General features: G+C 40.3%; 2 protein-coding genes across 4 annotated transcripts in view; both read right to left on the reverse strand.

Annotated features, from left to right (window-relative positions):
• Nucleotides 1-9,730, reverse strand: part of LOC146545833 (uncharacterized) — a 55,757-nt gene extending 46,027 nt beyond the window's left edge. The window contains exon 1 of the mRNA XM_085231495.1: nucleotides 9,398-9,730. Coding sequence (XP_085087621.1) covers nucleotides 9,398-9,730 — 333 coding nt within the window. The remainder of the gene's footprint in view (nucleotides 1-9,397) is intronic.
• A 5,625-nt stretch (nucleotides 9,731-15,355) lies between these two features.
• TMEM135 (transmembrane protein 135) overlaps nucleotides 15,356-23,669 on the reverse strand; it is a 166,869-nt gene continuing 158,555 nt past the window's right edge. For 2 of the 3 annotated variants that reach the window (XM_085216411.1, XM_085216409.1), the window contains 6 exons: nucleotides 23,301-23,468; nucleotides 20,874-20,937; nucleotides 20,050-20,126; nucleotides 18,305-18,403; nucleotides 17,571-17,638; nucleotides 15,356-16,102 (listed from right to left, as the gene is read on the reverse strand). In XM_085216411.1, the coding sequence (XP_085072537.1) occupies nucleotides 15,970-16,102; nucleotides 17,571-17,638; nucleotides 18,305-18,403; nucleotides 20,050-20,126; nucleotides 20,874-20,937; nucleotides 23,301-23,468 (609 nt within the window). In that variant the 3' untranslated portion in view covers nucleotides 15,356-15,969. Of the gene's footprint in view, nucleotides 16,103-16,122; nucleotides 16,846-17,570; nucleotides 17,639-18,304; nucleotides 18,404-20,049; nucleotides 20,127-20,873; nucleotides 20,938-23,300; nucleotides 23,469-23,669 lie in introns of those variants that run through there. The other variant, XM_085216410.1, reaches the window with a different exon arrangement.

The following is a 23,669-nucleotide window of genomic DNA, read 5'->3' on the forward strand; positions in this document are numbered from 1 at the left end:
TATTTACCTGTCTCCAGTGTGAACATGATCCTATTGAATAATTTCACACTTGAGACACCCAAAATCTCCCACTGGTGAAAAAAAAAGCAGATTAATTTCCTCCCGTGATGTGCATATCAACATCCTCCTGTTTGGATTTGTTGGTGTTTCAAACAAGTTTACAAGAAAAGGAGTCATCACAATATCCTGATGTGATTCCTGAGAGTCACAATCTAGCTGACAGGAGTTCTTAAAAACAAGTGGGCGACATTTATTTCAGAAGAAGGATGCTCAATGGTTTGTGGTGATTCACAGAAACTCACTGGCCACCTTGGGACTGAACCAGTGAGACCTTCAGCTGCTCACAAAAGATAAGAAGTCATGACAACTGAATATATTCTCTGTTATATTCTAGAAGATACTGGTAGTAGGTATTGTATAAACAAAAGGACTGTGAGCTGTAGATTCCCACCAGCAGATGAAGCAATGAAATGTACTTTATTTCTGGACTACTCCACACTTTTCAGTGATGCTAAATCACAAACTACAATCAACAGAAAACAGAAACCAGTGAACAAAACCCACTCGTTTCAGTGAGATTTTCATACTTGATCGTACCTTTGAAACAGAAAGATAAAACACAAAGCTTTATACGTATTTATACAATGCCACCTAGTGTCACATTGATCAACGTTGTTGAATCCAAAGATCACACAATACTTTTACAAAAATCTCTGTCCCCTGGCACTTTGTCATGCAAAGTTTTTCAGTTACTGAAAATCAGGAAAAAAAGCTATGCAATCTTTATTCACTATTCCCACCTTCTCATTGCAGTATGTTACAGTGCACATAGGAATGTGCTTGTGAATGTCTAAAAGGAATATAATTCTTACTAATATCGTATATATTTTATAAACCACTTTCTGATGCCTCAGAGATCAACAACAAAATAAAATCATGTGTCTGGAAAAACTTTTTGCAGAGGATTCTATTATCTCATCTTAAAACAGATACCTAAGCAAAGAAGACTCAATGCCTTGAAGTACCCTTTTCTCGCCACTGATGTGCAGTGCCACTATCAGGAATAGGCTCCCACACTGCAGACCTCCAGTTTGGTGAGCTGAATCCCACTATAAAAGAAAAATATCAACAAAAGAAAGAGTTGACTTTGAAAGGAAGGACAAAAGATCCTGGCCACTGTTTAGGTTGCTGCACTTAAGATCTTGGAACAGACTTGGGAGGAAAGGGTCAGCGAGGTCAAGAGCTGAAGCAGTGTCTAATCTAAGGTACATCACGTTTGACAAATTGGACATCTTTCAAGTGATAACGGACTTCTTACAAAAGTATAGTGCAGAGTAATTTTTCTGTCTCTCTTTGAGCAAATATTTAATATAGTGCTTTCTGTCCTAAAACAGTCTTCTGACCGAGAAATTAGCAGGATGAGAAGATGTTATTAGTGCTGTTTCTCAAGAGTCAGTCTGGACGCCAAATCTCTGTGATGCTTTCATTCTGCTGTCATTATTTATCCCACTAAATTCAGCATTACTATTGATGGTAAAAGGCCACAGGCTTCATTCATCCTCTCTCTGCAAGCTCACAGGACTAGCCAGGCTTTGTTTAAACGTGCCTTGGCCTGCTTGGAGGTCTCCTTGAGCTCCTGCCAGCAGATTTTACTAGTAATCATGATGGCTACTGTCTGATTTATTTTTCTTTGATCTAATTCTGTGGTAAAACCATAATTTCTATATAGATGGTAGTTATTCTGTACTGAAGGAAATATTTATGACCTCGAGGTAACGATGCACTGTACAGGAGAACAAGCATGGAAGATAGCAAAGGTTTGAGGCTGGGATGGGATGTGGCATCAACAAGCTGAGAGTGATGGGAAAAGGGACAAACATTAGCACTGGGCACCCCAAGGCTGTAAGCAACCTATCAGGGATCTGCTAAAGAAATGCACACCTGGAGCTGGGCAAAAGAAGGTTAGGGGTGGAAACAAAACCAAAGAAACACTGAAACAGTCTTTGGCTCAAGTTTCACTGATAGCCAGAGCCTTCACCAGCTGTCCTGTTTCCCAGTTTGGAAAAGCTGCTAAGCTTAGCTTTCCTTTGGGTTAAGCATAACTGAAATCAAAGTTTGAAATAAAAAGGATTCAAGCAGAATTAGTGTGCTAAATTGGATGAGTGGCTCATATAAAACACCACAGCTCTGTGAAGCTGAACAAAGTTTTCTAGTTCTCTCATGCTGACATAACATTACAAAATACAAGAATAATTATGTTTTATAAATGTATGTATTGTTGTGGACACAAACTTTTAAATAATTCATTATTTACTAGGAAAACTGTCTGTCTTTATTGTTGTGCTACATGTACTACATATACACCTACGTTAAACTTTATAGACTTATCATAAACATTTATGGTTTAAAATTGATGTACTTATCATAGAATCATGGAAATGTTAAGGTTAGATAAGACCACTGAGATCATCTAGACCAACCACTGACCCATCACAACCATGCCCACTAACTATGTCCCTAGTCAAAACGGTAGTGTCGAGTACAAGCTTAGAGAAATTCAGATTTATTGATTTACACATAGACTGGTTGGTTAGGTGTTTTTTCTTCCAATTTGAAAATGATTGCCTTTTCCCTAGCCTCTACTGTACAGTTAGTGTCTCTATCAGACTGAATTATGCTCCTACACAGAGAAAACTTGGTATGATTTCAGCAGTCTTGAATTACTGAAAATGAGAGGGCAATCAGCCCCAGATTTCTCAGCCTTCTCCTTGTGTAGATAACCAGCATCAACCCATCTCCTGTGCTGAGACACGGACAGTTCAGTGCAATAAATCCTCAGCTGGCATGAATTAGCATCACCACGTCAAAAGCCACAACCAGAGCTCTTCCAGGTGACAAAGCTGGACCTGGAGCTGGGCCTGGAGGCACTAATGTCTTGTGATAACAAACATGACATTGGTTCTGTTAAGCTGCTTACTGCTGGTTGTCTTAGCTGTAAATGTACCTGTGGGACTGTGGTATGTAGGGAGGGAGTTAGACAATATAATATCCTTTGGTGCTTTTTCCTGACTGTTGAAGAATTGCCATTTCCCATGCGGATTTGAGTATTCAATAGCTACCTTTGAGCTGTGTCTGGTAATCCTCTACTAACATTAGAAGAAATTTCCACTTTGGGTACATCCTGGTCTTCTGACATCCTGGATGATGCACTTTCAGTGCACAAGTCATCAGTCATTTGGCAATGAACGCAAACCAGGGGAACTCATCTCTATCAGACCAAGCAGTGAAAAGTGGGTGAAGTAACTGTGTTTTGTCTTTGACTACACCATTGCTTGAACTAAGGCTCTTCTCCCACCCTCAGAGATCAGAAATACCCATTCCTACATGTAGGTATCAGCTACTTTACAATAAAGGAGAATTTCAAACAATGAAAAATCTAACTAGGAATAAAGAGAGTCGTTTGTTAATACTGACAAAATCTCATGGCCATCATCTGACCTGCTCTGTGCAGGGAGCTGGACTAGATGACTTCCCATCGTCCCTTCCAGCCTACATTGTTCTGTGATTCCTTTTGACACTAGAACCTCATTCTGTTGTTCAGTTGCATAATAAAAGACTCTTGTTTTCTGATCCCAAACTCACACACTTAGCGTTAAAATAGAGCATCCTTTAGAATGCACAGGGCCAGACAGGATATGACGAGCACTGTTTGAAAGAGGAAACAAAAGAATGACATTGAGCAGTTTTGGCCAAACTCATATAAGAGCTTGAAAGCAGAAATGGAAAAGAAATGCCATGCAGAAGTCAGAATAAAGAGGAAATGGGAGTTCAGAATCACTGAATTAAGGAAGACGAAGAAATTTGGCCTCAGAGGAGGGAAAGTTTCCAGAAGTAGCACTCTGCACATGACAACTATCTCCTATTGCTGCTTACCTGTCATGTGTCCAAAACCCCCTCAAAACCTCCATTTCCACTGGAAAAAGAGCTGCTTCACCATGACTAATGGTGGATTGAGATGTGGCCACAAAAATTCACAAATAGGATGGACTATGGAGAAAATTCATGTAACTTCTCGTACATTCACAGGGAGAACAGGGACCACCTTTTCTTCTTTTTTGAATGTCTGCTTACTAGAGTAAGCCACACCTGGCAGAAGCACTGTGAGAGAAGCCCACTGTCAGGAACACAGGGGACCTGGCAGGCATTTTTCTGACACTACAGTAAAGTTGACCTTGCTGCCTCTTTGACACATCAGCCTCCCTGCCTCCTCCTTTCCCCCAAAACCTCTCCCCTTGTCCAACCACTTGAGATGTAGAACCTCTCAGCTCAAAAATACAGCAATAGCCCAGGAGGAGAAGGAGAACAAAGAGCAAAGCCAGCACATGGACAGCTATTGACCCAGAGCACTTCTGTTTCCCAAGGCAAACATATCCACTGCTGCTGCTTGCCCATGTACCTATAATACATTTTAATTAACCTGATTTAAAAAATATATATTTCTGCAGTAATAAAACCAATTAAATTAAATGGACAAAAGGACAGTTGGAGATCTTCTGAACAGGAATGAGAAACGGGGCATATCAGAGAAGTTCATGCAGATTCCCATGACCCTGCAGACAAGCTGGGTTGACCCAGTGAGATCATAGAATCATAGAATAATTAAGGTTGGGAAGATCACTAAGATCATCTAGCTTCAATCATCAACCCATCCATACCATGCCCACTAACCATATCCCTCAGTGCCATGTGGCTCTTGAACACCTCCAGGGACAGTGACTGCAAGACCTCCCTGGACAGCGTGTGCCAATGCATTACCACTCTCAGAGAAGAAATGTTTCCTAATATCCAACCAGAACCTCCCGTGGTGCAGCTTGAGGCCATTCCCTCTTGTTCTACTGCTGTTACCTGGGAGAAGAGGCTGATCCCCACCTTGTCACAACCTCCTTTCAGGAAGGTTCTTTTTTTCCAGACCAAACAATCCCAATTTTCTCAGCCATTCCCCATAAGGCTTGTGCTACAGACCCCTCACAGCTCTGTTGCTCTTCTCCGGACACACTCCATGGCCTCAATGTCTTTCCTGTAGTGAGGGGCCCAAAACAGAACACAGTACTTGAGATGTGGCCTCACCAGATCTGAATACGTGTAGAGATGCTCTCCTCCACGGTCCTCCCCCCCACTGCAGAGGAAGAGCGTTTCTTCAATGAATCTCTTCAAAGAGCAGAATTTTGAGCACACAAACCCAACTCAAGGAACAGCGATGCCCATACTCCAAGTCACTCAAGCTGAAGCCATTCTGCTTTTTGGCAGGATGTGGCATTTCACAAATGCTGGAGGGTGTAACTTAGGTCGCTTCCTTTTCACCTGCAGGCTAAGGAGCAGAGTGATGACACTAGTAGTAGACTAATTGGGACAACTGGGATCAGCTGCTCTTGCAGTCCGTGCCCTCCCAGCCTGGGCTGCTGTAACCTGGTACTTGGGGTCCTCTCAGAATAGCTGCTGCTGACAACAACTGGCACAGGGTATCCCTGCTCACGTTCCCACGGGAACCAGGAAATAATATCTTCCCAATTATTTCCACACCATATTGGCTTTTAATCTGGCTATTCAGTGATTTAAAAAAAATAGATTCCTTGCAGGGTTTGGTTTGACTCAGTCTTAAGGCTAAGAACATATGTCCAAACCGTTTGGCACTCAAATAGAGTTTGCCTCTCCTGTTTCTCCCCGCTCCCTCACCAGCAAGCCTGCTCACTTCTAGCCTGTCTGATCTTGTCCTCCAAACACGGAGAGCAATGGATGGCTCTATTTCTCTTTCTTTTCTGTCAGCTGTTTTCACTGTTTTTTATTGTTCCTCCCTCCTCTGCAATACTACGAGGATAAGCATTTCCAGTTGTCAACGATATTGTTCTGAAAGAGGCAGAGACAGCACTGAATGCCACAGACACTTCCCAGTGTCTTCTCCCACCTTGCCCCCAAGGTATGGCATAGAAGGTACAAAAACTCCTAGCCCAGGATGAGTTGCTGAGAAGGGACAGAAATTAGACATGGCATGAATGCAGGATGAGTATTTCGTGCATCAGTGCAAGAAATGAGTCTTGGACACAACTTCGTTGGCAGAGACGACATGCTGTTAGCTGTAACTTTTATTTTCTATGCTTCATTTTGAATAAAAATTCATACCCTCACCAAAAAAAAAAAAAAAAAAGATTGGTATTCATACTCATTGGTACAGAATTTTATAAAGCATAGGTAGGAGAGAAATATATACACACTTCATCTCTATTAAAAATGTGCTTCCTTCATAATCCTGCTTTGATTAAAAATCAAACATCCCTTCTCACAGGAGCATCACATTAATTGATATGAAGCAAAGCTAAGCAAAATCCTGAATTTCTCTTCCCTGCACTGCAGGCATCTGTTATGTGCATGTATGCCTCTGTTTGTATTTATATATGGATAAGTTATCTCATGGCATCAGGGCAATTAGGGATGTGAAGCATTCCCGGGTGAGGAGTTCTGGAAACGTGCTTATTGATACAGAGATATTTCTTGCCTCAACATCTGAGCCCTGCAGGCAGTAAGGAGCTGTCACCTTCCATGGGGATAGCCCTAGCAGAAAGCAGGGCTGGCTCTGAGATTCATGAAAATTACAGAGCCAACAGGTTGCAAATGACTCAAGAATATGAGCAACTGAGTCAGTAACATGAAATTTTATTTATTTAGTCCTTCCATCTGGAGGATGGAAAGATGAGGATCCACCTTTTAAAGGATGAGAAAGATCACAGATTCATTAAGGATGGAAAAGACCACTAAGATCACCTAGTCAAACAATCAACCCACCCCCACCATGCCCTCTAACCATGTCCCTCAGTGCCACATCTCCACACTTCTTGAACACTCCCAGGTACATTGACTCCACCACCTCTGTGGGCAGCCTGTGCCAGTGCAATTTCTCAGATGCAGTGATGGCTGAAAAGACAGAGCCACATTCATATCCTTCCATCCCTAGGTCTGGTCCATGCTCACTGTCTTCCCCTTAATTTGGTTCTCCACTTTTTCCTGTGTGACCTCAGAGCCTGCAGCAGCCACTAAAATTAAACTTGCAGAGCAGCAAAGGAGAGGAGAGGAGAGGAGAGGAGAGGAGAGGAGAGGAGAGGAGAGGAGAGGAGAGGAGAGGAGAGGAGAGGAGAGGAGAGGAGAGGAGAGGAGAGGAGAGGAGAGGAGAGGAGAGGAGAGGAGAGGAGAGGAGAATGGCAGCTGGCCTAGGTGCTCAGCCACTGCAGTGTGTCCTCTGGATGGGCTGAACAACCCCTGGAAAATGGAAATGATCCCAGAGAGCATGCAGAGGGGTGAGCAAGAGGAAAGGTCACATCCATCTTTGTTCTGCACGCATCCGTTTTCCTCCCCTGCTTTGTCCCCACAATAAATTAGAGGTGAAAGCTATAAAGTGCGTATGGCCCTGCCTGATCCCGATCCCTGACAAAGCAGAGCTGCTCCCTCCCGGATTGATTGCTCACAGGGGAAACATATTTCTGTCTGTTCCTGGTACGAGCAATAAATTTGCAGTCGTACTAATGAATCTGAAAGCTCTCTCCCTGATCTCTGCCAGGCACTGGGCTGTCTGGGCAGAGCCTGCTGCAGGTCGTTCCTCTGCATATCTCATCAGGCCAATAGGAAACACCATGACTCACTTTCCTCCCTTGCAACAGCAGTAAGCAATGACTGGAATCAGAAACTTCCTGTGAGAACAAAGGGACAAAGCGGTGATGTGACAAGTCCCATCAGGAATTAAACCTCTAAATCACAAGGAAATCTGTGGTTTAAATCTTGCTGCTTTCAGATCTGCAGTGAATGCAGGATTGGCCCAACATCAGTTCTGAGCTTGCATGAAGTCCTGTCCCTCCTTGTGCACACACAACACAAACTGAAGGACAAAACCCAGGGGACATTGCTGGGTGTGTTTTTGGTGCTAAGTCATTAGCAAGCTCCTTGGCATCAGTTGGCTGAGAGTAAGCAGTATGTGGCCAGCAGGCCCTGGGAGATGTCTGGAAGGGCACAAGGGCCAGATGCTGTTCCCCATGGACTGTCTGCATCTCCTGGGTGTGCTGAAGGACTGGCAGGGGCCAAGGAACACCCTTGTCCCATGTGTGTACAGGAGGTGGGAGGCTGCTTAGTACCTGCGCAGCTAAGGAAATCTGTGCAGTAGCACTAGCAGAGCAGAAGATCATCAGAAAATGGCACACCAAAGGCAAGTTAGAAAGAAAGTGCGGTGAATAATGGTCATGATTTGAGATTGAAACAGCAGAAGGGGCGAATTAGACTCCTAAATTCTCTGGGTGTACAATTTGTGCTCTCACTTGCTGTAGGAGAGAGAAGACAGGAGTGGAAGGAGATCTTTTTACTATGTGATGGCATACAGAATTCCAAATGCCAAGTCAGTATATCCCAACAGAGCAAGCGACAGGTCACTCCTTCCTTATATGAGGGCTGCTCCAAAAGTAATGTCTCCTATTTTGTTGTTGGCCCACTACGTCAGAGGTGAATGTTAGTCGGATAGCAATAGAGGTTGAACCTTCCTAGCAGCATTCTGATGCATTTTGTTTTTGTGCAACAGATGGCAGCAGAGGGGCTGTCTGACAAAATGGAGTCTGACATAGAAGTGCACGTGAGGCAAACGTGTGTCACTGAATTTCTCCATGCAGAGAAAATTTCACCCTCTGACATTCAATACTTGCTGAAAGTTTGTGGAACCAAGCACTGGATGTGAACACAGTGAGGTGGTGGGCGGTCCATTTCAGTGGTGGTAACATACACAGCATGGAGGTTCTTGTTCATCACTGGCAATAATGCACAGGTGACTATTAAAACATAGTGTTTTGTAGCTGAGAATTTGCTCTGTAAAAGACCATTATTGTGCTCATTGTATCTGATGTAGTTTCAATGAAAATAAATAGAAGGCATTACTTTCAGAGTGACTTAGGTAGAAACCCTGGAGGATAAGGAGCCTAAAAAAATATTTACTCTGAGAATCTAAGCTGAGATAGAGCTTACAAGTCTGCCCTCAGCTCACATAAGCTCTCAGGAAAATTACTTTGCATTGCTACACACAGTTTTATTTGGACTCATTCTCATTTCTGTAAGAATATTCTCCTCCCACTCGAATTTATTAAAGCAAAATAATTTCAAACCAGTCATGGAATCAAAAATTAATCCCATGCTGAGTGGTATTATGATTGCTGGAGCAATGTCTACATACAGATCAAAGCCAGCATTTGGGTCAAGCACACCCTTGGCTGAGAAAGGCAGTGACATTGCCACTGCTCCCAGCTGAGCAAGAAGGTTGCATTTGACCTGCTGGGTTTTGGTTGGATTCTGTGTGCCCTGGAGCACAGTCACCTACAGTCTTCAGAGGCTGCATGTTACTGTTGGGTTTGAAGAACCATGAGGGTGAAGATGAGATGAGCAGGAACTCTTGCTGGGGTGAGCAAGACTCAAGCATAAAGCTTCCAGCAGGACTACTGCCAGCTTTAATTTTTAGCTTCCCTCTGTTTCTTGGAGCTGCAAAGTGAAGCCCGATATTGTGCTCACAAAGCAGCTGATCAGCTGAGACTGCACGGAGCCATGCTCCCAGGCAGGCTACCATGTGAGCAATACTATCAAAGCGGGAGGCTTTTATCAGTGCCGCTTTGTTCTTCATGGTACAAATTGCAAATTGCAGGAGGCCATTGGGCATGTCTGATGCAAGTGCTGATCTGGCTCCAGACAGTTTGCTGAGACTGATCTAATCAGCCCGGGCCTGGGTCACTCTAGGACCTCCTTGAAAAAAGGATCCCAAAATGTCAAAGGAAAAGTGGTGTTGAGTGGCCTAATGATCTGGAGTTTGGTCTCATGGGCCTCTAGTTTCCTGCCTTAATCTCAGCTGACTGTAGATGAAGGTTTTGCTGCTGGTCTCATTCAGAAAAGAACATGTACAGAAGTTGATGGCTTTTTCTCCTTATAAGCCTGCAAGCATGAAGAAGACTTTTCAAGGGCTATTATATACCATGTTTTTCACTTTTCTGATAACTCCTACATAAACAGCACTCCTTTGCCTTTGGGGTTACACTTCACTGCAGGTTGTGGCTTCAGGTTTAGCTTCAGCAAGCTAAAGGTGTCAGTCTTTAGGATAGCTCCTTGCTGGCACAGGACTCAGATGAACTTTTTTAGAAATCCACTTTGATCTTTGCATCATCCATGATATGTTGCCTGGGAAATCAAGGCCATGCCTTTAGAGATCCAGTTAAGGCAAAATTCAATAATTCAATCGCAGAACACTTGACATGGCAGCCCCAACAGAAATTGTCAAATAACTTGGTAGTCTTGTTCCAAATGCAACCAAGCAAAGGCCCACTCCACATCACCCTGACCACAGAGCCATCTTGCCTGATGGAAAGTGCTGGGTAATGAGGAAAGGTCCTTTACTAATTAATCTGTAATTAGTCTGTAGCCAAGAGGCCTAGATCAGCTCTGTGCAGAATACCAGTGCGCTCCTACAGGAGTATGTAGTATCCTATAGGATTCACGTAGCCTAGGAATTCCAACCAGGATACCTGGAGTGTCCATCATTCTTGGGGAAACAATATGCCCAGTATGATGGGGCTAACACAGCATTTCTCAGGGCTGGGTATCGGGAACACAAGGAGGGATAGATAAGGGAATAGGGAAGCTTGGACTTGAGAGGGTCTTATTGGTCTTTTCCAACCTTAATAATTCTGTGATTCTAAGAGACAACTTTTGCAGGAACAACCTGAAGATGTGCTTAGTGAAAATATGCCTGATTTCCTAAACACAACAGGAACATTGATCCAGAGCAAGGCCTGATGGCCCTGGTAGTGGAGGGACTGTGGTGAACTGAGGGTGTCCCCTGCCCAGGCTGCCCCAGCAGCTGTGGTGGACCTGGGGCCTGATCCCTGTTTTACATGGTACCCACGCAGTACTGAGGCAATAAATGAAATCTTCCACTTTGTTCCCTCTTAAAAGTCAACAGATAAACAAACACCACAGTGGTAGTAGTCATAGTCTGACATGAACTTCGATGTGTGAGTGAATTCTGTGAAGCTCCAGCAGAAATCTGGGTGCTGTGCATGGGGCCAGGCCTCACTGGCACACATGTGGCCCATGTAATAGCTGAACCATCCCCTCCAACCAGGCTGTGACCATCAGACAGGAGAACCAGGGACTGCTGTCTGCAAGCACTTCATGTTGTTTACATTATGTTATTTTTATGTGTCCAAGGAGACGTAACAACATCTCAGTGTAAGATAGTTACAGACATTTGGGAATATAATCACAAACTGCCAGGGCTGGAAATGCCTCTTTTTTTTTTTTTTTTAATGTGTGATAGACAATGAGCAAAACATCATTTCTGGATTGTACAGGACTTTATTTACGTATGTGTGAGCTAAGACAGTGCAAGCAGCAGAGTTTTGACGAGGGACTCTCACAGGAGCTCTGTTTAGCCCAGCCCAACCTCCCCTTTTTCCCTAGGACAAAAGCTTTTGTTGCTTGAAGTGGGAAGGCATTTCTTGACTTTATAAGAGGAAATCAGCTTTCAGAACACAGAAACATCCCTTGCTTTTGCCCTTGGCCCTACATGACCAGGTTTCTTGTGACCTTTGGGCAAACCTGGGAACACCTGTTAGTGCCCATTCTGATGGCCATAGCAGCATTTTCACGTTGGATATCAGGACATTCTGCTCTGAAAGAGAGGGAATGCATTGGCACAGGCTGCCCAAGGAGGTGGTGGAATTGCCATCCCTTGAGGAGTTCAAGAGCTGTGGAAGCGTGACACCCAGGGATGAGGTTAGTGGGCATGGTGAGGAATGGGTGGACTAGACGATCTTGGAGGTCTTTTCCAACTTTAATATTTCTATGATTGCCATGTCTCTGCTATGGCAGTTGAAGGGGAAAATACTGACTGGATTCCATGGAGCTGGGAAGATTAATCACCCGGCAGGCTTTCAAATCAGCCTCTTCAACCATGGGCAAAGCGTAGCATTAATATTTAAAATTCTTCTGACCTCCTTCTGTTTTATTTTGCAAGCGAAAAACTCCCTGGTCTGTGCTAGGAATTAAAAAAAATCCCTCGGATCAAAGTGGATGCTAATTCACATTTGTTCCCTGCTGTGTTCAGGGAAGCCTGTTGGTAAAACTGAGTCTCACATCTGATGGTTACAGAAGGACAAAATCTAGCAGCTGCAAAAGGTGAGTGCTATGTCCCAGGTGGCACAAGCCCATTTCAACATGACTAAGTGAAATTGAAATATCCCTGCATAAGCTGTCCTGAATGTTTCATTCACCAAGCATAGGTGAGCTCAAGCCACAGATCGCTATCTGGGATGTCAGTGAGCATCTGAAATGCAACCCTTCCCATTTCCTGAAAAAACAAGAACATGGTGGGGAGGGCAAAAGGAAGCAAACTCTCACAGGAGAAAGGGAACAACCCAATGGGCTTTCTAAGAATTGAATTTTACTGGCAGTTCTCAGAAGTGTCCCACAGCTAAGACCAGAAGGGATAAAAAGCTTGGCATATGAAGGATTGCAGGAAGCTCCTAGGAAAACAAGATTGTCCGTGTTAGGGAAAGCATTGTAGTTACCATCGAGGTGGAGAAAGGATACTATGAGAACATAAGGCTTCTCAACCACACAACAGAAATATACTATTTTCTAAGAATAGACTTACCAGGAGAGATGCCTCTTGCAGGCCAAATTGAGACTGTCCTGGAGACCCAGGTATGAGGGAATGCAAGGAGGCTCAAACTTTTACCTTCAGCAGTGAAATCGATCCACCTATGCTGAAAAAGTTCTGATATTTTACTTCCTTTCCTCATGAGCTGTGATGGAATTATGTACAAAAACATGCCATTTTTACCTACTCTTTGCTTTTATTAGAAGACCTCTAAAAAGACAAAACATCTACTGGTGGAAGCATCTGTAGCACATAAATCTTGCAAACCTGCAAAAGTTTTCAGAATGAAAATGATTCTATAATAGAATTCCTCTTCTTTAGTGGATCTCGGATGCCAGCATCTTCAGCATCACCTCCAGCAAGGATAAAAGGTGACAGAAGTTTGCAGTGGAAGCAATCTCACATGGAACAAAAATCAGCTGAAAGTTGGCAGGCAAAGAATAATAATGAGTATCCATCCATCAAAATAGGAATTGCAATGAAAAGGACTTCTGTAAAGTATACATAACACAATATAATCACATCTTTTCAACATTTACTGATGGTCCTCATTCCTACCACCTCTTGAGTGATTCTCCTCCAGGATTCCTCTGCAAAATCAACTTGTTCTGCAAGATGTTGGAGGTGATCAGACAGATATTCATCACATGATAAAAATAAATAAATCAATAGCTATGCCCCACCAAGTGGGAAGGAACATTGCTGGTTCAGTCACGTGAGGCCCAACCAGTCAACTACACAGCAACTACACAGCTGGAGGCATGCAGCCCTTCTCCACCTTGAGGATGGGTTATGCGGTTTCCTCTGTTTAGAAAAGAAAGATTAAATGGTCTCAATCATTCCAATCTTTTCCAATTAAGTATGAAAGTGCAGAGCTGAAGCCATCAGCTGAACTGGTTTTGCATTACCTCTTCACTTCCACTGTGTCAGGGGTTTGTTTTCTAAACACTTATAATACAAATGCTTGGTCGCATGCCCAGCATTCCTTAATCAGAGTATTCACCACTTTGCTCATGATTTCTGATAGCTTAACAACAACATAAATAAAAAGCCACTTTTTTCAAGCAGCAACTCTTTATTGGGAAAAACATTAGGACTTTACTTTTTTTTTTCTTACATATATTTGATTTGAATAAAAATAATTTATTTTATTTTTATATTACATGAAAATAAAACAAGAACTGAATTTTGGAAGCAAGAAAACTTAAGACAAAACTTTTAGCTGCTGAGATGTAGGACTTGGATTTTTTTTTTTTTTTAACTCAAATAGAGAAACAATCACAATTATCATTCCAGTGAAGAAAATTAATCCATTTATAAAATATTTTGAAGTTTGAGAACAGCATATAGTTATATATACTAGAAAGCATTCATAAGATAGAGTGTGAGTTCTAACATGTTACCTAAAATATATAACTTCTCAGACTTTACACGGTCAAATACTTTAGACCATATTCCAGTGGAAAAACACTACAAATCTATTACAATCCTTTTAAACTTCATGTTGAATTAGGTTTTATTTCCTTCTGAGGAATTTTAAAATAATATTTCCAGCAGTAAAATATTGCTTACAAACTGGCATGCAGAATTGTATTCACATTAACTCAGATAACTGCTGTTTTGAAGTTAGAAGTAACAGTGATAGAGAATCACTGATACAACAGCTGATGAAGAAGCTGATTTTGTGCTCAGACTGGTACAATTTTCCTGACATCTCTGTAAATTCAATAACATTACTTTTTGGTCAGTAATATGAAATTAATGAGAATTAAAATATGCGTAATGCTGGGGTAGGATTACAGTGTTACGAGACAAAGATTCTATTAATTAATCCAATTCATATTATCTGACAAAGACTTTCAGCAGAAACACTGATTTCTTCTTCTTTTTTTCTTCTTAAAATACGTGCAACATAGTTTAGCTTTTACTCCCTGGCTTACCACATGTCTTTTCAGTTGAATGCAAACATAGTTCAACTTTCCATTAAGTTCTAGAGCAACAAATACCATTCACATGAATGGAGTCTAGTAAAGAAAAAGACAGAAAGGTAATTAGCATGTCAAGGTCTTGCTTTAGAACACAAATTAGTATATGTAGAAATATGTAGGATAAAAATGGAATTTGAATAGGTGTTTACTTGCATTGAAAACAAAATCAGACTTAATGTAACTGTCATAGTTATGGCTGTGTGATGGGCAATAGAAAATCATTCTTCACCAAATACAAGGAAAAAATACTATCAATATGATCATCAAAACAATCTAACCTCAGAGGTCAGTTCCCTTCTAAAGGCCACTGGAAATGCTGGCTGGCATGCTGCTTGACAAACAAGCCAATGCCATCTAAAGGGACAATGTTAAGCCCTTTAAAAATAAACATTTAATTTTAGTATATTTTGGAGGATTTGTTTTGTTTTGTTCTCAGCTTTTTATTTTTGTAACTGCTGTTTCCAGTACCATCTCGGAGGCTGAAACATTTCATTCCTTCCCCTGCCTGTTTTGTCATTTTCCACTTGGCAAATGCAAAGCACCACACCCTGCTGCTCCTTACGCACAAGTCGCTGGTATTGCCTTTTTATTTTCCTTGTCTGTTTTCTGTATCGTCACTGGGATTTACAGCCCTGGAATGTGATTTCTGCACTAATGCACTTTTTTTTTTTTTTTTTTTTTTTTTCACTAAGGAATGCCTTACTTTGCAACCACAGCTCTATAAAAATATTGTCCTTTTAAATAATGAGTGGGCAGTGGCTCTTTTGAGATAAATCAGCGACACAATTGGGAAAGCCAAGGAGACTTTTTCGCCAGACTGTAATAGGTTTAAGATCAGGTGAAATTCTGGACCTAATCTGTGCCATACATTTTCCCTTCTAATTTAAAAATTACTTTTAGTTTTACCAAGTATTCTACTGGTATGAATAAAATTTTTGAAATTATGATGCATATTTGTGTTTCATGTATGTTTTACTTCTCTAAATATATTACTCATTTGTTTAATTCATTCAGGAATCTACCATACTGTCAGCCAACTACAGTAACCCAGAAATAAGTTCTGTATGTGGAAGAGGCTTAATCACTAAGCCACACCTTCCTACAAAGCTCCAGTACTTTTGATTGGTAAAAAGCATTTCTCATTGAAATAATACTGAAGTGGAGCCAAAGCCCTCCTCCATATACATTACTGTTAAGTTATTCAACTTTCCAGGACAAAACGCTGGTCACATTCAACGACAAGGTATACTATAATTTTCACGACAGCTCCAGAGGTAGCTCTGGTGGTACAACAGTGTATCTTGGGTCAAGCTTAGGCGTGAAATCCTTGAAGTTCCTGGATGCTTCAGTACCGAATACATCCAAAACTTTCCTGTTCATCAAAGCAAACCTGAGAAAGCGCAGACATGAGAGAGTGAACAGATCATTCATTTATTTATACAACAAAAAGCCAACCTATCAACATTTGACAGATCTGATGACTAGTGCTTTGTGTAATTATGCTTTATAAAACATGACTTGTATAAAAACAGAAAGGAGAGAGCTCCTTTCTACTTTCAACTGCACCAAAAAAAGTCCAAACAAACTACACTACTGCCTTTCCCACTGCAGCAGAGTGAAGTCTGGCCATGCCTAAGTCTGGATAGCAATTTAATAGGTGTTATTTTCATCTTTTTACTCTTCAAAACCATTGAATGAATGACCTATGAAATATCAAAATAAACTGCCTTTATAGACAGTGTAAAAATTAATATTACAGACATTTGCTGTGGGTGAAGTAAATGAGCAGAATTACTATTCCCTCTCCTCTGTCAACTAAAGCAATCCTATGATTAGCACAAGAGAGAAAAATACAGCCAAAGGTGGACATCTGCACTGACATCATCTCCCACATCATGTTTGCACAGCCTCAGAGGTTGCCTGTGGATTGCTTCCAGGCATCCTGAGAGAGCTCCCCACAATGTCCAGCGATGCGTTAGGTCACCTGATGTCCAGCTAATAGCGTGTTGTGTGCCGGGGTGTGTAGGTTCAACACGCTCCAGGGAATGATCTCTCTTCTATTTTTACAGTCTAGACAGAGGCAGAGCCTCCTCTCAGTGCTGTCCCTCAGTTAAGTAGGTCGTATCCAAAGGACTGAAAGAAACTCTCAGTATTATCAAGACGTTACCTTTTATAGTCCCATTCATAAACTGCTCTTAGCACAGTTTTGATGCCTTGCTTCTGCCATGTATTGTACCCACGTAACAATGCATACTTCACCAAACTGTATTTTTATAATTCAATTACAGCAAAATCTATTTTAAAAGATGAGCATTTTAAGATGCTGCAGTGTAAATTCATGGTTAAAATCAGCGAAAATTATTCATTAGTTTTCAATGAAAAATATCCTTTTCCAACTGAAATAGATGTTCCATAAAAAACTGTCAAATATTCAAAGTATCCTTAAGAAATGCTCAGAAATTTTCTATTAATACTTTCAAACACATAGTAATATCAAGCTGTAAGTCACTGTAGTAAGTGATTTCATCAGCTTCTCTATTTGCTGGATTCTTCATTTCCACTGAAACCTGAAAGCATTCCACCTTTCCAAGTGAAACTAAAGATAAAAAGCCCTCTGGTTACATTCTCATCTGCTAAAGAATCTTAACCAGATTTAAGTCTTTGCTCCTGTCATTAGACTAAACCAACAGTCAAAAACATCAAGTGGACTGGAAGCTGCTTGAAAAGCAAAGTAAATGCTCAGGAAATAAGCCCAAATGTACTGCTACAACTATGCTATTGAAAGAAAATGACACAGAAAATTGAATGTGATCAATGGTATGTTTAAGAAAGCTGTAAAATACCCCGATTTTGCATACCTGCCCTTTGTTAGTCGTAAAAGGAATTTCCAGTATGAAGGTCTCAGATTCTGAACTTCCATGACAGCCTACAAGGAGAATAATCTGTAAGAGCCAGTTGTGGCTGGTCAGGGGACAGCCTGCTCTGGTACATTATGTTGCCAAATCCAAGGATCAATAAAGAAATGGAAAAGTGTAGAGTAATTTGGGTCATGCTGAAAAGGAGCTTTTATAGTTGACGCAGCCAGAAAAGGAGCTGAAGATGAGGGTACATAATTGACTTGGAAAGGGAAAAAGAGGGTAACTACAGCTTGTTTCAAGTGTAAAACTACAAAACTGCTAATTTTTGCAGATTCTTGCAAATGGGCAACTTCATTTCAAGTTAGCTGTCAGGGAAAACCTCCAGTTAATTAAAAAGAAACATAAAATATTATGACATATTGTTTCCCTGCTTGAGAAATGGTCCTTCCATACGTTTATGAAAGACTCTACATTTATAAAGTTTCTCGAATCAATGTGTTTTGAGATATTTTCCAAAGAATTTAGTGCTTTGTGTAACATAGTTATACATAGTTATATCAGAAATGTGAGTTGTAGAAATGATCTTCCCACAGTGACACTCAAAAATAGGTTGTAGGATCCACAACAACTTGCCAAATCACATCTTTTCACTGTATACTGATGGTCCTCATTCCATTTGACATTTTGGTTAAACTAGAAGAACTTAATATTCTATCAGAAGACAACATACTTACTGCCTGAAAACATATTGATGTAGAAATGGCATAGATGACGCTGTCTGCATGAGGAAAATAGGGAACCTTCCCTGCTTCAATGCCTTTGAAGTATATTGTCTATAAAAATAAACAGAATACTTGGAATGAAAAAAAAAAAGGAAAACTAAAAAGTCGCCTTTTACATTTGCTTTGTTTTACATTTTCAGAATATGCCAGCATTACTAACTCATGCTCTTATATTTTCATATATGGCCACAAATATGACATCAATTGAACTAGCTTACAGAAGTTATCCATGATCAATAGAATGAGTGGCCACAAATACATAGAACAGGACTTAGCAACAGCTGAGAGTGCTAAAAGGGCTGTATAGATCTTAGAGAGAGAAAAATAAAAGCAAAGCTTGCTAGGATAAATTCTGCAATTGAGAAAAGCAAAAGAATAATGCAATAAGTATTCCAACAAAGTGAATATTCACTGTTCTTAAACAGCTTGAAATCACATACTTTTATTTCTGAGAAAACATGTAGAGTTTATTTTCCTGAGCACAGCTTGACCTTCCAAAGCAGCACACGCCTCTTTGGTCAGTTACCCTTGGCTTGCATAAGACGATAAAAGTAGTTTAAAAAAAAAAAAAAGAGCACACAGCACTGCAGCCACAATGTCTCAAAGTCCAGAGAAAACCATCCGCAATACAAGATACTATTGTTATGGTGTTGTTTTTTTTTTTTTCCTTTTCCAATTGATGTTCCAAAAGAATCAATACGGATAACTCAGAGTTGCTTTTATATAACCACTGTGTGAACTCCTTTCAGAAGCCTGATCTAGGATTAGAGAGAAAAAGCATAAGCAGAGCAGAACTTCTCTTTTTATGTTTAATCTTATGTCTAAAATAATAAAAATTTCCCTCTTTTTATATTTTTTTAAACGAATTCAGCACAATTAATGGTGGTGGATAAATACTGGTAAGGAACGAGGCCCTTGATATTTGCAGGAGAAAGCTTTGTGATTTGGAGATGAAGCATAACAAGAGAATGCTGTCAAATTATTCCACTGGTGCTGCTGGGGAAACAACTGCGGCAACATCCTGGTATTATGGAAAAGTCACAGTAAGAAATGAAAATGATTATACTTTGTTAGCAAAGTATAATCAACATACAGAGTTCTACAAACCTCCTTAATTTCTTCTTTCCTTGGCTCCCAATTTTAACAATTTCATAGAAATAATTCACATTAGTCAAATGGTAAATAGAACAAAGATCTCTGCAATGCCAGGAATTCAATCAGTTGAAGTATACTGACAAACAACTTCAGCTATAGACTAAAACTTAAGCTATTTTGAGTTATCTCACATATCTGAATGCCAAAATTATGGAACAAAGGCAGGAAGTTGAGCTGTAGCTTTTGGCAATAAATCTGCAATTAAGGGCTAGTTCTGATTTATGTTTCTAGCAGAAGAGACAAAATCCACATTCTTGGAACCTTCAGATTTAAAAATGTGCAAAAGCTACAAAGCAAAGAACTATGAAGAAAGCAGATGAACAAAAATTCTGGCAAATATACATGAAGATCAGTGGATAAAGAACATTTAAAATGAAACACGAGAAGGAAATGAGACCACAGAATGGCACTGCCATGTGGTACACACCTAGGAAAATACAGCCTCAATATTCAATTCTGGATTACGCTGGAATATTCTGACAAAGACTATGAAGTTCAATGAAGCTAAAATAAAGAGCTCTGTTATAAGGACAGCATCTTACCTCTACTAGTTTGGATGCCAGATACATAGAGATAGTAGTACTTTTGTAGAACATCATAGAAATTCCAGCTAGACACCCTGCAACAGTTAGAAAAGAAGCATTATTGTGATTTACTGTTGCAGTCACAGTGCATCAGCTCAACAGATGTTACAAAAGATTATGCTTTCTATTGCTAAAAAATAAAAATAAATAAATCAGTGACACTTTGGTACTGCCCATAAAATATGGTTTGTGTCAGTAAAAAAGCAACAACAACAAAAGCCCTGAAATACAGCTGTCATTCAATCATCAGGCGCAAAGGCTCAAATCTCCTCCTCCATCCCACAAACAAGAGAGACCTCTGAGGATCTACAAGGTGGATACACCTATTGGTGCATAAATAAGAGGGAAGGTCCTCCCACACAGATTTCACTGAAAAAGGGTCCTTCCTTGGATCCAGTGGAGCCCATCCTTTCAAATGTGTATTCTATCATGTATGGAAGAAGCACTACTGAAATCTCAAATCAAAACACTTGGAAAATAAAGGCTAAATTTACATCTGTGCATACAATAATTTTTTGTCCAAGAAGCTGAACATAATAAACAAAAGAACGTTTCACTGAATCTACCTTACAATTTTAATGCAAGCCTATATTTGAAAACACTTCAAACACTACTGCGTGCTTTCATATTTGAAACACTACTGACACAGCATTAATGTATACAGTCCTACTTTTATCATCTAACTCTGGAAAGGGAATGGAAAATAGACATCCATCTATGAGCAAGACAAATAATTGCAAAAGCTCAGCAGAGCCCATGTAGCTTTCTTACAGTGGACTCACCAGCTACAAGCGCATGAAGCTCATCATCTAGGTTCCGTACCCAGCGCAGGAAGCAGCTTGTACCCTGCAGGTGAACAGACAGCAGGATGAGCCCCAGGCATTTCTCCTTCGGGATGCATAGACTGGAGATATTCTGCTATAAGCTAGTAATACAACGCATAGCATGGATTAAGAGTTTGGTGTCGTAATACCCACAATCCACACCACTTGAAGTGTTTTAGTTGTTCACTGTTACTGTTTCTTTCAGAATCGCAGAGCAGAACAATAGTTTGAATACCAATCTAATTCATGTGTGAAAAATAAAGCTAATTTTGAACTGAGCATCTTCCTTCGCTGTAGTTGTCTTGACTCTTTCCCATGAGAAATCCGTAATATCCTCTGTATTTCTTTTTAACATTTTGGGAAATCCATACTTTGCTGCCAAATTTTATCCCTGGCAAATCTATTTGCTTCCAAATGGCTCAAGATTTACTGTAAGGCCAGATTCAGTGCTGATGGCTCTGGGACAACAGTACACAGTTCTGTATGATAGCCTGCTGATGTCTAATTTGAGCTGAATATCAGCCTCTTAACCCATCTAAAATGTGCTTTTCATGGAATCAAAGAATAATTCATTTTGGAAGAGACCTTTGTAGATCATCTAGTCCACTCTCCAGATCTTATTAAAGCAAGTTGCTCAGGAACTCATCATCCAATTAAGTTCTGAGTGTCACCACACATGGAGACCATACAGCCTCACCAGGCAACCTTTTAAAATTTTCTTGTATCTCATCAGAATCTCATGCATTTCATCTTGTGTCCATCTCCTTTCATCCTGTTACAGCACAGCTCCAAACACAGTCTCTCTCTGTCTTCTCTGCACCCTCCATGAGGTGTAAATAGCAGTAAGATTGTCCCGTGAGCCATTTTTTTCTCTTAAGATCCAGTTTTCCCAGTCTCTCCTTTCACATCAGATGACCCAATCCTCAAATCATCTTGGTGGCCCTCAGGTGAATTCATTGTGTTATTTCAAAGTCTTGAAAAAATATTGAAATTAAAAAAATCCAGAAGAAAATGTCTACATTGTCCCAAAATTGAATTATGACAGTCAACTTTACTAATCAAACTTGTAATCTTATTTAAAAAGGGAAATGAGGCTGACACAGCTGATTTATTTTCTATAAAATCATGTTTACTGGCAATAATTTATAGAAAGGGGGACACAAAATATTCACAGCTACTGCAGCTCTATAGAGGCATTTCAATCTGCCCTCAGGTTCAAAAGGCATCAAGATCCAATCTTTTGCACTGATTAAGATCTCTACAGCCCTACATGCTTATCTGAAACTGTAAGAAAAACATAGTGCAATCCAAATCAATGCAAATTATGAAAGGCAAACAATAACAGAAAACACCTACTTAATAAATAACAAATAAAGGTCAGAGTGTGTCAGTCTCATGAAACAAATACTCATAGAACCAAACTAACTTTGTTGCAGGTTTTAAAATAAGTGAAAATCACTTCAACTTTTGTAATTTAAATGGTTTTATTCCCCAGAGGCCCTTTTAGTAAAATTGGAGTAAAAATCTGATTTTCAAATAAAGTCTGAATAGCCCATTTGCATTTTGCCATTATAATTTTACATCTTAAAAATTCTGGTATCTCAATCCAATGGCAATTCAAGTGAGATTCTGTTTTGCTTACAAGTAAGGCTTGGTTTTCATTTAATTTCCAGTTAGTAATGTTCACCATGTATAATACAGAATTATCTTAACTTTAGAGAGCAAGTAAAGTGGCTGTTGAAAAATTGCACATGTGATTAACAACATAAAGGTGAAAAAACAACTTTAGAAGCGTGCTTTGCCACAACCTCTCCCTTGGCTTGTTCACATCCTGCTTGGCATTAATACACATAAATCAATTAACTTCAACAATGCTGAATGAATGTATATCAGTTCACAATCTATCATCCTCTAATGGTGCAGAAGGGTTGATTTCCAAGTGCCTCTTCAGTTGTGCATGATATATGTTGTGCAAGCTCCTTCTACTCAGCATCAAGTAAGGGTTCCAGATATTTGTGCCAAAAAATCTGCAAATGGCTTCTCTTTGGCAGCAATGCTGCTACTGCAGTCACTGCACTACAGTGTTTCCATAACACAAAGTCCCTTTGGAATCTGAATTCATTTTTTTTAAGTACCTCCTATCTCGTGATATCAATACCAGGCTGCAAAATCTATCCGGTTTTTTCAGAAGCAACACACACATAAAAAAACAAAACACAGAATGAATAGAAGACTAGTTTGCTGTTTACAGTTTAATGGTCAGAATACTAGAACTGCCAGTGCCATTCTGTAGAAGCCAGTACCAGTTAGAAGAGTATCTTCCTGATATTTTGAGAAGCAAAATAGAACACAGGGCAATTGTTACTGTACATGTTTTAAGCTTACTTTGTATATACTGACAAAAGATCCCAGAAAAGCTCCAAGCTGGAAATTTTCCTTGTTGTAGAAGAGTGAAAGTAGCCGGGATGGCTTTGTAAACAGATGCCGGAAGGTAGATGGGATCCGAAGGCAGCACTGGATCAGGTAACCAATGCTAAACATCCTAATGAAGCCCTAGAGGAAACGGGAAGAAATCGCAAATTCAGAAGAAGGAAAACCAAGAATGTCTACAGATGTACTTATTTTTTGTTAACATTCAGCAGTTTAAAACTCATTCTGCATATACTACATAAAATACATTCCCATCTTCAACTTTGTTTTTCTGATTCCCTAGCAACAAAAGCAATAAAGTAATAAACAAGTGGCTCTCTTTTA

The sequence above is a fragment of the Meleagris gallopavo genome, chromosome 1 (assembly GCF_905368555.1).
Source record: "Meleagris gallopavo chromosome 1, MGAL_WU_HG_1.1, whole genome shotgun sequence".
Classification (NCBI taxonomy): domain Eukaryota; kingdom Metazoa; phylum Chordata; class Aves; order Galliformes; family Phasianidae; genus Meleagris; species Meleagris gallopavo.